General features: G+C 47.7%; 1 protein-coding gene across 3 annotated transcripts in view; it reads right to left on the bottom strand.

Moving 5' to 3' along the window:
• LOC149345121 (uncharacterized) overlaps nucleotides 1–6,837 on the bottom strand; it is a 52,724-nt gene extending 45,887 nt beyond the window's left edge. The window contains exons 1-2 of one of the 3 annotated variants that reach the window (XM_089546443.1): nucleotides 6,794–6,837; nucleotides 4,389–4,746 (exon numbers count right to left, since the gene is read on the bottom strand). In XM_089546443.1, the coding sequence (XP_089402569.1) occupies nucleotides 4,389–4,745 (357 nt within the window). In that variant the 5' untranslated portion in view covers nucleotide 4,746; nucleotides 6,794–6,837. Of the gene's footprint in view, nucleotides 1–4,388; nucleotides 4,969–6,793 lie in introns of those variants that run through there. The other 2 variants (XM_089546444.1, XM_089546442.1) reach the window with 2 other exon arrangements.
• Nucleotides 6,838–16,754: the final 9,917 nt, after the last annotated feature.

Raw genomic sequence — 16,754 nt, 5'->3', positions numbered from 1 at the left:
AGGGCACACGCTTCCTATGTTCAGTAAGAATGTGCTAACACGCTTTCAATGCAATGATGAGAGCGCGTCGGCCGCTCACTTCGAGACACTGAGTGCGCACGCTTAGTTCACTCACGTACCGCAGTGGTGGCCTAGTGGCCTGAGCAACAACCACCTCACATGCGGGAGGTGCAGGGTTCGATCCCCTGTGCTGCCGGATATACCCACCAGTGATATTCCCCTTGCCTGGCGCATGGCTTAATCAAGGTGAAATGCTTGGGAAATGGGTCTTTGACCCCCCACCTTGAGCAAACAAAAAATACCTATACTCCGTTTCATACATAGCAGACAATACTGCGGAGGTTGCTGAAGTAGTGCGTCCGCAAAACTATATTACTCCGCCACATATCATTCGTTCTTCTCGAAACTCCGGTCATTGTTTGGACGAATACAAAGAGCGGTATAAAAAGATGAGGTAGCACTGAAAATCACGTTCGAAGCTGCATTTGGGCTCTCTGTCCATAATTTTCACGGAGAGTGAACTACTTTTTGGGCGTTGATTTAGCAGAAGCGATTCGCCCTACCAACCGCGTATCATGCCGCCACGTGTACTTTTTCCTTCTTGAAATCTCGACGAGTTGCAGGGCGAAAATGTGGCAAGAGGTCACACGAAGTCCAGGAGGTGCCAGTCATGACACTTAAGATTTGTCACTACGAAATATGCTTGTGTTTGCTTTGGTTGTATGGCGAACTACTTTTTGCTTGCAGACTTATCCTGCGCGAACAGGTGCGCTATAGCTTTGGCAGCGTTGCCTGTTATGTATGAAACGGAGTATAGTGTCATGACTCTCTTTGGCCGCAGATGCCCTTGCACCATACAAATTCACTATAATCATCATTCGTTCACTCAGGACACGCGTGGCAGTGGTACAATACAGTAGTGCAAGACCGCAATCACGTGTTCTTTTCTTTTATATACATTTTGTGGCGTTACTTTAAATGCTAGAGAAGAGGAGAACTCTGAAGGTACGTTGCTGCACAAAACTTTATTGGATGTTTCGTAACTCTCTACAACTCAAAGGTGCTCCAGGAGGATTCTGAGCTCGCCTTTTTACGGCGAGAGCTTGATCTACATGCTCCAAGTATTCTTGGAAACCCTGAATTATAGTCATGAGTGGCCTATTTCATCATTAAATTCGATTAAATGTCCCAGCCCCGCAGTTCCTTTTAACTGACCTCCGAGAGTAGGAGGTGTCAACCAAAGCGTGGAGTTCCTGTCAGCCAGTCACGTGGCGGCTCGTCACCCTGCCATTGGTGGAGTGATACGTAGTAATACGCAGAGTGATCTGCAAAAGTAAGGAGTACAAGCGTATTTTTATTTCCGTGGGCCTAATCTGGGGGCTATGTTGTCTGGAACTGAAACAGTTCATTCACGGAAACCTCAAAAACAAAATAAAAAATAAAGCAAAGCCGCCACGCCACTGGCTGATAGGCACTCCATGCATTGTTTAACTCCCAACTCTCGGAGGTCAGTTCAAAAAGAAAGGCGGGAGCCAGGACGTTTAATCCGATTTATCAGGAAAATTGGCCACACGATCATAATTCGCAGTTTCTAAGAATGCCCGGAGCGTGTAGACCGAGTTCCCATGGTAAAACTACGAGCTCAGAATCCTCTTTAGTGCACCTTTAACGAAACGCACATGACCCTAAAAGTGAATATTGAAATATCTGCATAACTAATATGATCTAATTAACTAATTAAGCGGAACTTTAAAAATATGAGGTGGAGTGTCACATGTTGGGAAACAACATGTCACTGGCTGATAGGCACTCCATGCATTGTTTAACTCCCAACTCTCGGAGGTCAGTTCAAAAAGAAAGGCGGGAGCCAGGACGTTTAATCCGATTTATCAGGAAAATTGGCCACACAGGATCATAATTCGCAGTTTCTAAGAATGCCCGGAGCGTGTAGACCGAGTTCCCATGGTAAAACTACGAGCTCAGAATCCTCTTTAGTGCACCTTTAACGAAACGCACATGACCCTAAAAGTGAATATTGAAATATCTGCATAACTAATATGATCTAATTAACTAATTAAGCGGAACTTTAAAAATATGAGGTGAAGTGTCACATGTTGGGAAACAACATGTCATTTGTTTCAGCCAGCTCCGCTGCACCACTTTTTTTTTTTTAATCCTTGGTTCAAGTTACATAAAACGCTTTCTGAAAACATAAAACAATGCAGGAGACAGGACACAGAAAAGATGCACGCCAGAAAAGATAAAACGCCCTGTATACAGTCATGCAAGACTAGGCTGCCATGGCTATTCGCAATGCAAGCATCGTACAGGAACATTTTGCAAGCTACGTAGCTTCACAACTGCATCAAACTGTTTTGTTCATGGGAGTGACTATATATCGGCTAAAATGATGAGCAGCAACCTGCAAGCAGTTTGGTAATTAAACCTAATTAATATAATGCACTGGAAGCAGTTCATCGAGTCGACACCAACTAACAAATTTACAGCCAACTTTAGCTCTGCAACATTCCAAAACCAGTTACTCAATGAAATCAAATTATGTGGAACATTTGTGGCATTCGAAAAGAAATTAGAACAACACCTTTTTGGTTGTACTAGCACAAATTCATGTAATGCTGTAAATATTTTTTCCCCTAGTTCTACTCCTTATTCCTCTTCTTTTGTAAACTTTTCTTATATAGTACATTACTGTTGTTCAATTCCAGATCCTGTTTTTCCTGTTATGGTATTCACTGTTTCGTTCACCTCACATGTATTTTGCATTCACAGCCACACAGCTGCTCAGCTCAAAATGGTTATGTTATTAGACACTAATAAATTGCACTGTATTCTGAGCGCTTTTCTTTCGCAAATGTTTCTTTTAACAACATTTTCCTTTAACAAAGATATGCTTGTTGCTGGTTTTCATTTAAATGTTTATACTAATTACGTAAAGGAGGTTCCCCCAACTGTTTCTCAACCTTGGAACCCGTTCCTGTACTAACATGACATAAACTGACTGAAACTAACGCTGCTGAAAATGCTGTCTCCAATGAAAGTTTCAATGCACCGAAGTTCGCTCAACTGAAACACATCCGCAGAGCAGCGCTTCGTTCGGTTGGGAACTTCAGGAACAGTCATCTAAGTAGTCCATTCGAGTGGCATTTCACAGCACAACAGCAGTGTCATTTCTTTCTCGATGAGCTTTCCGCCGCTAAAGCACGTGTGAGACGCACGCAGATATTTGTTGTTGTTTATTCCTGTTCTATTTAAGGCCCCCTCCATATATGCCCCTCCTCCTGAGGCATGCAACACCACGATTCGAGCGCAACACAGACGACACGGTGCTACACCATTCGGTCATCGAAACTACTCTCTCATTTTGGGCGTGCAAAAATGCTCGCCTAAAACAGCGCGTCTCAAGTGCTACCAATTACGGGATGCCTTCACGAAATAAAAGTGCCTCGACATGGATAACAAATGTTTTTGACACTGGTCGAGACGAAAACAACCTCACAAACCGACGCGGCGCTCCGCGTCTGAGCAAAGCGCGAGTAAAACGCGTCGTGCATACTCTGAAGCTTTGTTGCGCGTCTGCAGCTCGGAAACAGCCCGGCCAAAGTTGTGCATCAACGACAGCTTCCGAAATCGCGCGCAGTGATGTTATGTAACGGCGCGTTTGATGTCATGTAAACAAACCTCGACTGCTTGACCAGCTCGGGCGCACTAGCCGTTCTTCAACTTTCGAGCTGCTACACCACGGATCTGCTGGATCCGCATCAAAGGGGCGACGGCGAACAAAACGCGAAGCGGCAAAAAACGGCCAGCGGCTTTTCACTGCACAACGCCATCGCGGGTGGGCACACATGGAGACGCGTGAACCAGACGCACTAACGCGGCAGTGAAGAGACAAAAGCCACAATGACCACGCACCGTGGAGTCGAGGGAAAATTTAACCGCGGGTAGCCAACCTGCTGCGGCCGCTAGTACACAGCGCAAAAGCTCGTCGCCTGCACGCTCTGGATGGGTTTCGGACTGCGCACGCGACATCTGGCGACAACACCTGGCTCGAAACACGCTGGGTGTCGGCAGGAGCAGCTAAACTCGCAGGACTGTATCTAATTTTCTTGCCTCGCTGGTCGCCCCGGCTGTGGCAGCCGCTTTCGCAGTCGGCAGCAGCACGCAGCAAAGGCGTTCTAGACAAGCGTTCTGCCCTCCGTACCATTCCCAAGCACCTCGCCACCCGCGCGAACGCCAGGCGCTAAGCGCGCGCGGCGTCATGCGTGCCTGGGGCCGCCCTCGACAGGTGGCGCGAGCGTCCGCACAAAAACACAACCGCCGCTTCCGTGGCTTCTGCCGAGCTCGAAAGAAACCCAGCCCGAGCTCACCTCGTCCCTCTGGGCGCGAAGCTCGTCGATTTGTCGGTCCCGGTCCGCGATGAGTTCCTGCTGGTGCTGTATCAGGTCTGTGTGCAGCACAACGATGGCGCGCAAGCGTTCCTGTTCGGAGTCGTCGGGAGCGTCGTCACCGCAATGCGCGTACAGGTGGTCCGTCTCGCACGGCATCGCGTCCAGCAGCTCGGCAGACTTGGCGCACGATATGTGGTCGTGGTAAGTGGCCACCAGGCTCACCTGACGAATGACGGCCTCGCTCGGTCGCCGGTCTCCGTTGGTGAGCGCCTTGGACATGTCCCCCGAGAAGGGACCACTCGGCTGGCGACCGCTGCCAGGCGGCTCGGATTTCATGCTACGCGCACGGAAGTCTATAATCATCGGTGCGCAGGGTGGTGGGCCACACGCACAGCTTCGCTGGCTCCGCAGGCCGATTTACCATAACACGCAGCACCAAACAGCACTCGTTATTAGAGGCGTCACTCGCACTACACACACAGCTTTTGCCAGGCTACCAACGGGAAGTTGGAGTGGGGGTCTACCTAGCTAGCCAAGTTTTGATGCCGAAGCCTAAGCCGCAGCCGTACGTCTCGGGCGTACGCGCGCGCGCCCTCAAGCACCTCAAAATGCACTGCACTAAAATAAAAAAAAATACTATTAAGCCATCTAGAACCTTAAAAAAGATTAATAACTGACGCACTAAGATTACGAAAAAAGTACCAAACCTAACACAGCTGCGGTCGTCGTTTATAAAGGTTTGGCTGCTGTCCCATAATACAGCAGACGATGCCGGGAAACATAGACGCTACTAAACAGCTTCTGAGGCTTGCCATCAGTGTAGTTATGGCGATATGCATATTACTAAAGCGAATAGAGTAAGCGAAGTGCATATTGTATCTCTGTGCAATCGACAAACACCAAAATAACGAACTGCCCGTGGCCAAAGTGTGACCTAACAGATTAGCGCGCCACCTGAAACCTTTGGAATCAACTACTGTTTCGCTCTGCAACGATTCTTTTTCGGCCTGCAGTGGTTGGTTGGTTTGTTGGTTTATGGGGTTTAAGTCCCAAAGCGACTCAGGCTATGAGAGACGCCGTAGCGAAGGGCTCCGGAAATTTCGACCACCCGGGGTTCTTTAACGAGCACCGACATGCAGTGGTCAGTTTACCTTAGAAGGCTGGGTAGCATTTTTGGAAACGAAGATGACGCTCTAGGCTTTACATTCAATGCAAATAAATCGAACTTTATGACATTCAAGAGCAGCGCTAAGTGGCGCTCACGATATTACCCATGTGATTAAGGAGGCCATTGAACGCATGGCTTCCAGGCAGCACAAAGAGGCAAAGAAGGCGCAGTTTTCTCGAGGTTAAGTTCAAAAATAATAAATCATATCGCCAAAAGAAATCGGAGGTGCATGCAGATCCTTGTTCAGGGTAAAATAAAACATGACAGTGATGACTGGAGCACACAAAACAGCTGTTACACCAAAATGACTCTCTAACCTGCTCATACGTTTTCTGTGGAAAAAATAATAGTAATCGAAGACAGCCGCAACAAATTAATTAACATTGCTGAAGGGAACATCGCTTAGATGGAGGCGAAGCGTTAAATTGCACTAGATAATTTAATGTAGTCATTTAGCGACCGCAGTGGGGCACCTCCGTGGAATGGAGATGCAGCAAGGGATAATACTACAAATGGGGGTTAAAGCTGAACAATCCCAACGGTAGAAAATGTGAACGAAATTATTACTAAATGTGCAACAGCAAGAACAGTCGGAATTCCCGTTAGGTTAATCGACAACATGGGTCAAGAAACATAAAAAAAAAGCATTGACAAACGTCTTATCGCACAATGAAATTTCAGACCGCTGCATGGTGACATGGTAGAGTGAATTTGTTCTTTAAAGGAAAAGGTGAAAAGCCTAAATTTAAATCTTACCTGCCAATTAAGATAACAAGCTCACATTGCGAGGGATAAAATTAAAAGCGCATGCATGGGGAGAAATTAAAAAGGGACTGGGAGAAGTTCAGAACGGGTTCAGAAACAGCAGAACCTGAGATGAGCTTACACACCACACATAAATAGCTAGAGCGGAGGACAGGGGTCTCTATTTTTAGCCTTCCTGTACACCAGTGGTGCGTGTGACAATGTAAATAGCTGCTGATCCTACGAAACATACTCAAAAATGAAGGCATAATTGAATTTCGGAGCAATAGCGCAAACAGGACAAGGGACCAAGAACGAGTAGACACGCACAGCGAAGTATGAACCAACAAGCCCGAATTTCAACGTTGTTAAAGCATAATTGAACTGTAAAAAAAATGAACCTAGGGGCCACATTACGGAACGATCACAAATCCAATCAAAAGGTATTGACAGTAACGTCAAAATGACGAACCGATAAGACGTCGCCGCTTGACGCAACGATGGATTAGACTGTTCATCATGGCGGCGCTCCGAGAACATTTAATGCGTAGTGAGGGGCCGTCTGCTAATTTTTTTGTAGAATGATTTAAGAAAACGGAGCAGTTAAATAAGCAATGTTTTATTTTGTCAAAAAGCTGGGCTTAAAGTTCAGAAATGTTATTGAAAACGAGTAGCGTACGAAGTTTTGCTATTAAATTTGCTGGTGGCTAGCTCTTACTGCCGCGGGGGTGCGCTGCTTCGGCACGAAAACAGGTTGCACTGGCGCACCGCACCGCGGCGCTGCGGTGCGCCGCCGCCGGCCGCCATGATTGCATACCTCGGCACCATTAGAGCTGGCTCAATCACACTCACACTCACGGCCACTCGCACTCACATCGACTCATTCACACTCACACTCATGTCCACTCACTCACAACCACTCACTCACACTCCCACTCATGACCACTCACTCGCATTCACTCATGACTACTCGCACTCTCAACCCGTCTTCCAGTCAGGCACAATCGTGTTCATTGTGTGCGCATTTCTACATGTTCTTCCGTTGCTTTACCTTCCATTTTTGCCAATTATTTTTGAAATATTGATTCATTGGCTTCCAGTTTCTGTTCTTTGTTCCTTGATTACTGTTCTCTGTTCCGTCCATTTGAAAGTTTATACCCCTTTACTTCTATTCTTGAGTTCTTGTTAAACATCTTGCCCTCACAACGCTGACTGTTTACCTTTGTGTTAAGCTTGCTTGCCTTATTGTGCTTATTTATTAGACTGTTCAACTTATGCCCTTCCTGTTATAATCCCATGTGGGATTGACAGTATGTACCAATAAATAAGTAAACCACTCACACTCGCACTCATGACCATTCGCACCCACAACCACTCACTCAACTCGCACTCATGTACACTCACACTCACAACCACTCATTCAAACTCGCACTCATGTCCACTCACACTCACAACCAATCACTCACACTCATTTCCGCTCACTCATTCACGTTCACTCAATCTTTCCTTGTTTGCTAACAACGGAGGGGAGGAGAGATTTACTGCCGCAGCCGACTGCTCTCTTGGCATAGCCCGAGTCGCAAAGATGGGGTGCTGAGCCGCCAAGGCTTTGTCGGGCTATTTAGCCAATTTTCACAGTTTCACTGCTCGATGGAAGTGGTCACTGATCACGCATATTCCATGCACTGAATGGTACGCACGTGCGCTCCCGGGCTTGCTGCTTAGACGATGAGTGCCTGTTCAGCGTCAGCTAAGATGCTTAGACAAGTTTTTCAACAGTGTCCATTGACGTGCGCAGGGTTCTCCATGAAAATGAGCCATGTTTCAGCGCTGTGCCCCACACCCCAACCCCAAACCTTCTCTCACCTAGGCCCTTACGGCCAGAACGGAGCGCAAAGGTCAGGAATGATTATAGAACATTTATTTCCATGCGATGTAATTTCAAAATATACAAGATATTATTCAGCAGTAGTTTTTATTTTAATCTGCAACATCGGCAGATGAATATATGGTATAGAGAGGATAAGCCGCTGGTTCCTTCACACTCAAAATGTGAACGAAGGGAGGGGAAATGCTCAGGGTGCTTGCCAGCGTTTCCACAAGAGGCCTTGTCTTCATCTTCTTCTATCTATTAATTTATGTCGTACATCACAAAATTTTATGCTGTGTTCTGTCTAGAAAATGGAATTTATTTATCTGGGTGTACTGTGAGCTGTACTGTGTATAGTATCTTTTTTTGCATATATGCATTGCCACTGTACCGCTGCCAAGTGATGGGGACATGCGGCTCTGTCAAGCTGTCGTTTGTGACAGCTTTTACTGCCGGCCTCCAGTGTCGACCGTGTACCCTACGACAAAAAATAAAGAGATTATTATTATTATTATCCTAAGACAGTCCTCTTGTTGAAACGTTCGCAAGCACACTGAGGCTTTCGGCTCCCTTGTTCACCACGTGAGTACTGGCAGAGGAAGGCATGTCACTGCGTCGCTGAAGTATCAATGTAACATCGCGCTTCCAGAGTAATTTCCTTCTCTCTAGACCCCAGAAAATGTGACAGATTAGTTTTTTGTAACTGTCACAGCAAAGAAGATGCTGAAAAGCTTGCCTTAAAATGACCCGGCCAGTAAACAGTTCTTAGAACGCAACATCACGGGTCTTCGGCCACTAAAAAACCTGATTGGCCATGCACTGCACTGTAAACAATGACGGAACAGGTCCGACAGAGTAAATGTATGAGGCACTTGGCGATTACGGGGCTTAGACGACTAGGGGGGGGGGGGGGGGGGGCGCACCTCCTTCTCTTGTGCGCGCGCCTATGACGGTGTCTAAGTAAAAATAATGAGTTTGCCTTGACAATAGTCTTGGATGGTGTCTAATTACCAATATTTGGTCTTCCTTGACAAGGACGTTCCGTGACTCTGCATGAACACATTGGAGTCAAGTGGCGACTATGAATACTTTTCGCGGCATGGAATATGGAGCGTGTTTTTCAAACGATCGAGTGATTTCCTCACGCAAAGGAAAATGGCTGGAATGGGCCGCAAGTAGAGGATTTCCCCGCGTAATAACGATGCTAGGGGTAGTTGTCATTAGCAATCCATTTACAAAACCTCCTAAGCTACTATGTGTGACCGATCTGTGGACATGTCTGCAGTGCAGAACGTTTTCTGCATTGCACATAAACCCTGTCTGAAGTGAAGGAGGTTTTACAAACCAGCGCGATGTTTTTGAGGCTAGCGCGTGCGGAGACCACGTGCGCATCCGCGTGGTGATAAGGGGCGCTTACATTTCACCTGATTGTTCTTCAACGTCGTTCGTGGAAGAATTCGTATCCAGGTAACTTGTGAGCCATTTTGTATCGCGCGCCCTTCTGAAACTAAAGGACTAAAGGACTGAAACTAAAGGACTGGGAAAAAGCGCTATCCAGAAGTTCTCAGAGCAAATCGTAGTATCCGGTTCAAAGGATACCTCGTGCTGTCCAGATATCAGTGTGGGTAGGATTGCTGAATTAAATCGATGCGTGCAAACAGAAGCTAATCCACTTACTTCACTGAAAACAAAAAATATAAACAAAATCGCATTTCAAAAGCTCATTTCGATTTCACTCCCCCAGTGACAAAGCTTAAGTGCCAAGTAGGTCAGGTTTTCGCGTGGGTCCGGCCCAATCAACAAATTACGGCCAGAGCAGAGCTCTGCAATGCGCACACCTGGGCATAGAAAAAAAAAACCTAAGAGTCCACTGCAGCACTCGAGATCCCATCTTACGGTAGTCATTGCCAAGAAGCGGACAGTCGTTGTTTCAGCAGTAAGCATTGTAACTCTTGTGTATATGAGATCGAGCCGTGCGGGGAGCGTGGCAAGATGCACCTGCATTTTCAGGATTGGCAATGCGAAATTCGATAAAGAATCTCACAAAACTTATAGCGGCTCATTGCATCCCCGAAGGATCTGCGCCCCTGCCAACGGTGAACTACAAATGCAACGAAAGATTGCCGTTACCGTGCCAGCGGAATCCTCTGCTTCAGTTGTCCAAAGACACGAACATGATGCGTTATGCTGCCTCGAGCGCCCTCAGTGGTGCATATTTGCTTCCCTTCGCTGTCAACAACATGAAAATAGCTAAGCGGGTATCGTCGTCGCGAAACATACGCGACCGACTTTCCTTTCGTGTCCACCCACCACTCACATCCACTCATTGCCACTCACGTCCACTCACAACCACTCATTGCCACTCATGTCCACTCACCACTCACCTCTACTCACGCTCACATCCACTCACTCGCACTCATCTCCACTTACATCCACTCACTCGCACTCACGTTCACTCAAACTTCTCCCTCACTCGCACTCACACTCGTGACCACCCTCACTCACATCCACTACCTCGCACTCACACTCATCTCCACTTACATCCACTCACTCGCACTCATACTCATCTCCACTTACATCCACCCACTCGCACTCACGTTTACTCAAACTTCTCCCTCACTCGCACTCACACTCGTGACCACCCTCACTCACATCCACTCACTCGCACTCACACTCATCTACACTTACATCCACTCACTCGCACTCACGTTTACTCAAACTTCTCCCTCACTCGCACACACACTCGTGACCGCCCTCACTCACATCCACTCACTCGCACTCACACTCATCTCCACTTACATCCACTCACTCGCACTCACGTTTACTCAAACTTCTCCCTCACTCGCACTCACACTCGTGACCACCCTCACTCACATCCATTCACTCGCACTCACGTTTACTCGAACTTCTCCCTCAATCGCACTCACACTCGTAACCACCCTCACTCACATCCACTCACTCGCACTCACGTTTACTCAAACTTCTCCCTCACTCGCACTCACACTCGTGACCACCCTCACTCACATCCATTCACTAGCACTCACACTCATCTCCACTTACATCCACTCACTCGCACTCACGTTTACTCAAACTTCTCTCCCTCACTCGCACTCACACTCGTGACCACCCTCACTCACATCCACTCACTCGCACTCACACTCATCTCCACTTACATCCACTCACTCGCACTCACGTTTACTCAAACTTCTCCCTCACTCGCACTCACACTCGTGACCACCCTCACTCACATCCACTCACTCGCACTCACACTCATCTTCACTTACATCCACTCACACGCACTCACGTTTACTCAAACTTCTCCCTCACTCGCACTCACACTCGTGACCACCCTCACTCACATCCACTCACTCGCACTCATACTTATCTCCACTTACATCCACTCACTCGCACTCACGTTTACTCAAACTTCTCCCTCACTCGCACTCACACTCGTGACCACCCTCACTCACATCCACTCACTCGCACTCACACTCATCTTCACTCACATCCACTCACTCGCACTCACACTCATCTTCACTTACATCCACTCACTCGCACTCACGTTTACTCAAACTTCTCCCTCACTCGCACTCACACTCGTGACCACCCTCACTCACATCCACTCACTCGCACTCACGTTTACTCAAACTTCTCCCTCTTTCGCACTCACACTCGTGACCACCCTCACTCACATCCACTCACTCGCACTCACACTCATCTTCACTCACATCCACTCACTCGCACCCACACTCATCTTCACTTACATCCACTTACTCGCACTCACGTTTACTCAAACTTCTCCCTCACTCGCACTCACACTCGTGACCACCCTCACCCACATCCACTCACTCGCACTCACACTCATCTTCACTCACATCCGCTCACTCGCACCCACACTCATCTTCACTTACATCCACTTACTCGCACTCACGTTTACTCAAACTTCTCCCTCACTCGCACTCACACTCGTGACCACCCTCACTCACATCCACTCACTCGCACTCACACTCATCTCCACTTACATCCACTCACTCGCACTCACGTTTACTCAAACTTCTCCCTCACTCGCACTCACACTCGTGACCACCCTCACTCACATCCACTCACTCGCACTCACACTCATCTTCACTTACATCCACTCACTCGCACTCACGTTTGCTCAAACTTCTCGCTCACTCGCACTCACACTCGTGACCACCCTCACTCACATCCACTCACTCGCACTCACACTCATCTCCTTTTACATCCACTCACTCGCACTCACGTTTACTCAAACTTCTCCCTCACTCGCACTCACACTCGTGACCACCCTCACTCACTCGCACTCACACTCATCTCCACTTACATCCACTCACTCGCACTCACGTTTACTCAAACTTCTCCCTCACTCGCACTCACACTCGTGACCACCCTCACTCACATCCACTCACTCGCACTCACACTCATCTTCACTTACATCCACTCACTCGCACTCACGTTTACTCAAACTTCTCGCTCACTCGCACTCACACTCGTGACCACCCTCACTCACATCCACTCACTCGCACTCACACTCATCTCCACTTACATCCACTTACTCGCACTCACGTTTACTCAAACTTCTCCCTCACTCGCACTCACACTCGTGACCACCCTCACTCACATCCACTCACTCGCACTCACACTCATCTCCACTTACATCCACTCACTCGCACTCACGTTTACTCAAACTTCTCCCTCACTCGCACTCACACTCTTGACCACCCTCACTCACATCCACTCACTCGCACTCACACTCATCTCCACTTACATCTACTCACTCGCTCTCACGTTTACTCAAACTTCTCCCTCACTCGCACTCACACTCGTGACCACCCTCACTCACATCCACTCACTCGCACTCACGTTTACTCAAACTTCTCCCTCACTCGCACTCACACTCGGGACCACCCTCACTCACATCCATTCACTCGCACTCACACTCATCTCCACTTACATCCACTCACTCGCACTCACGTTTACTCAAACTTCTCCCTCACTCGCACTCACACTCGTGACCACCCTCACTCACATCCACTCACTCGCACTCACACTCATCTTCACTTACATCCACTCACTCGCACTCACGTTTACTCAAACTTCTCGCTCACTCGCACTCACACTCGTGACCACCCTCACTCCCATTCACTCACTCGCACTCACACTCACGTCCACTCAGACTCACACTCACAGACGTGAGTGTGAGTGAGGCGATATCAGTGCACTCATGAGCAGTGACGTAGCCAGAAATTTTGTTCGGGGGGCGGCTCATGTTGCAGCGCGGCCTCCTCATAGAATTTGTAGAGGGATCAAACGCAAGAACAATAACTGCATTGTCAATGACAATGCCATTGTGTGTTAGTTAACGCTACTAACAGTCCAGACAAGTGAAATGTTTATTTTTTTAAATAAAAGAATGTATTCGTAAGTCTTAAAAATCGTGGCACACATAACTGATACCAATGCTTCCATTTTTTTGCTAATAAGTAAAGAAAATATCACACGAAGTCTAGAACTATATCGTCCGAAACAATCGAGGCAGTGCATGCCGCTGATATGAAAACCGTAAATGCCATGAAATTAGCAAGTAGAGGACAGATATCTTAATGAATCTTTGTCGTTGGAGAACCTTTACATTTTTGTACATATGCAACGGCCAGGAAAAAATCTAAACGACGCAGTCGTTCGTTCCAGTGTACTGCTCAGCAGCAGCTGTCACCGGCCATGTACTGCGAGTAATTGCATCGAAATTTTAGTCGCAACAACGAGCACATGTATAAACGAGGAGTTCTGCAAAATATGCATCAGAATTGCGAAGATAAAATGGAATATTACAAATGCGAAGATAAAATTTGGTAAAGGACTAAAAAGTGTCAATGGAAACAAAGTCGCTGTATGCCTACACAAAACCTCGCAACAAGATATTTAAATACATGTATGTCTCCGTTAAATCTACGTATCTAAGCGCAAGTCATTCTATATAATGCGTCAAGCAAGGCAAATAAACATCTTGCGCAATCACAGATAGTCACCTTTACACACGGAAAGACAGGCGATCCAGGCAAGAACAAAACTATGGTAGCAGAATCCGCGATGGTACTCGCGACAGCACCATATGTTTAGACTAATAAAGGAACGATGCAGAATTAAATACGAAAGTACGTAATTTATTACTACCTGCACGACGACAATTATTCTGCACCCATATTTACAGAAGGGTATTCTTTTGGTCAAAGAAAAAGTAAAAGCCATTAGCTAAAAATGGAGAGAAGGAGAAACGGAAGCCTCGACTGATGCCGCAGGTATAAATAACCAATGTCCGAGAGTGCATGTTTGAAAACGCCGCGTGGTCAGGGCTTTCAGTAAGCAAGATCAGTCAAGATCGGTTATTGATGTCCTCAAAATTTTCGTATTCGCATAGTAATTTTGATTATGATACTAACTGATGCTTGCGTTACGTGACTCCAGGTGCATGGGCGTTGCCACGAAATCCAACCGGAGTTAGCAATGCTCGTGCCAAAATGTATTTTCTAGTCCGAAAAAGACATTGTAAGTGACAAAATTCAGAATGACTTCCGGCGCCGGTGGTTGTTTTGGTCAGCGGTGCGTGACAATTCGTAAAAATTTCGGGGGGGGGGGGGGGGGGGGGCTGAAGCCCCATAAGCCCCCCCCCCCACCCTCCCCCCCCCCGTGTGCCGACCTATGCATGATTGAGGTTAGTGCATGTATAAACTAAAGTCCCTAGATCAGCTTTGTTAAGTAGCGACAAGTCCCTCCTCTCCTACCGCCCTTTCCCCTGCGGCTCGCGTCGTCCGCCATGTTCTTCCTGACGCGCTCCGGCGGCGCGGTTGTATGCACTGGAACGGCGGACCTTGCAGAGTCGCGGCTTTGCTGTAAGGGGCAGTGAAAAATGTAGTAAATGAGCTTGGTATGAGAGGAAGGGAAACGTGCCAGTAATGCGCTCCGAATGTGATTTGCGTTCAGTTTTGTCGGAGACAGCGAGTGCGGCAAAACTGCAGTTGTGGTGCGGCGGCCAGTTCGCAAGAGAACACGGACACGCGTGCAACTTTATATATAGCATATTATTGCAAAGACTACCAACGGCGGTTTGTGGGGCAGTTTTGCTGGCCGGTGAGAGAATATTGACGGGACAGCAGTGCATTTGTTTCCTTATGCTAAGCTTCCTCAGAATTATGGGCTCGAATTGATCTTCAGTGAAATGGAGCTTTAAAGAAGGGTAGTCGTATTAGGAATATATATGAAGATGAAAAATACAAAAACCTAGCTGTGCAGGTGAACACACTGAAGTCCCTTCATGAATTTCTAGGACAGACGGAAGCCGATGTCTGCGGGGTGCCGGTATGCACGAAATAATTACGGTGCTGCCTCGCGGATTACTTGTATGGTGGGAATAGAATGAAAGGAATATTATGGGCACTGGATGCTGAGACTGACCGTTGGTTTCGCACAGCAATAAAATTCCTTTGCGCCCGCGTCACAAACTTTTGGCACGTAGAGCACTTGTGCAGCAGACACTACAATAAATCAGACATGCTATGCGCGAGTGTGAACACATGTAAATTCATCTAATTGGAGCGCGAGTTGTGTACACACCGCCAATCTTTAATAGTACCGCGCGAGCGTCGACTGGACCATGGCGCGGAGCGCGAATCAAGCGAGAATAAGCGCATTTGTTTCAGATGCACTGGTTCTCGCTCGTTTTGCCGCTCAGCGCTGTCATCAGGCGCTGACAAGCCGGCTGGTCGACGGTCGCGCGGTACTATTAAAGAATTGGCAGGGCGTACCGCAGAACACTTCGCAAGAGGTTACGGTTTCAGGGCGCATTACTGAGCGAAAAGGCTTTGGCTACTTGATCTCAATGGACCAGCTGCAGTAGGTGCCGGAGTGGGGCGTAGGCTGAAATACGCGCGCATACTTGCACTGACATGCATGTTTACGAAATGACAAAGGCGGACAGCAGCGCGTAATCAAACAATCGTCAAGCATAGTGCGAGCTGGGAGCTTGCTGGGAGCCAAGTTTGCTACTAGAGCATCGAATCTCAACGATGGAAAACAGGAATTGAGCTTACATCGTATAACTTGCTAGAATTCGTCAGCTTGAAATTTTTTCTCCCAATCCTGTGGAGCCACGCTTTCTGTCGCACAATATCGTTCTTCGCCAGCGGCACTGAAAACAACGCCAGACCTTTTCCTGACTGGGTTGAGTACCCGAAGGTGCAACAGCCCGGAATTTCGGCTGCTGCTGCGGACACAAAAAAAGAGCCCGATAAACTAAAGTGACTTCCAGCAAACAGCGACAAATATAAAGTCACCTCCACTGAATGTCCGTGGCCAGCACAACTATACTGTCACGTTGTAGTGACGGCAGTCTAGCGGTCAGGAAGAGAGCAACAAAACTTGCAAACGAAGCTCTTTATTTGTGCTGACTTGCGCCCGCAAAACAACTGAATCACTCGGCGGCGCCGTAAGCAACAGACGTGCTCTTCAGTAGCCGAACTACGAAATGCCGGCCGCTCGCGGCATC

The sequence above is a fragment of the Amblyomma mixtum genome, chromosome 5 (assembly GCF_055824585.1).
Source record: "Amblyomma mixtum isolate Tamu chromosome 5, ASM5582458v1, whole genome shotgun sequence".
Taxonomy (NCBI): domain Eukaryota; kingdom Metazoa; phylum Arthropoda; class Arachnida; order Ixodida; family Ixodidae; genus Amblyomma; species Amblyomma mixtum.
The sequence above is the reverse complement of the archived record's forward strand: the minus strand, read 5'-3'. Positions and strand labels throughout refer to the sequence as shown.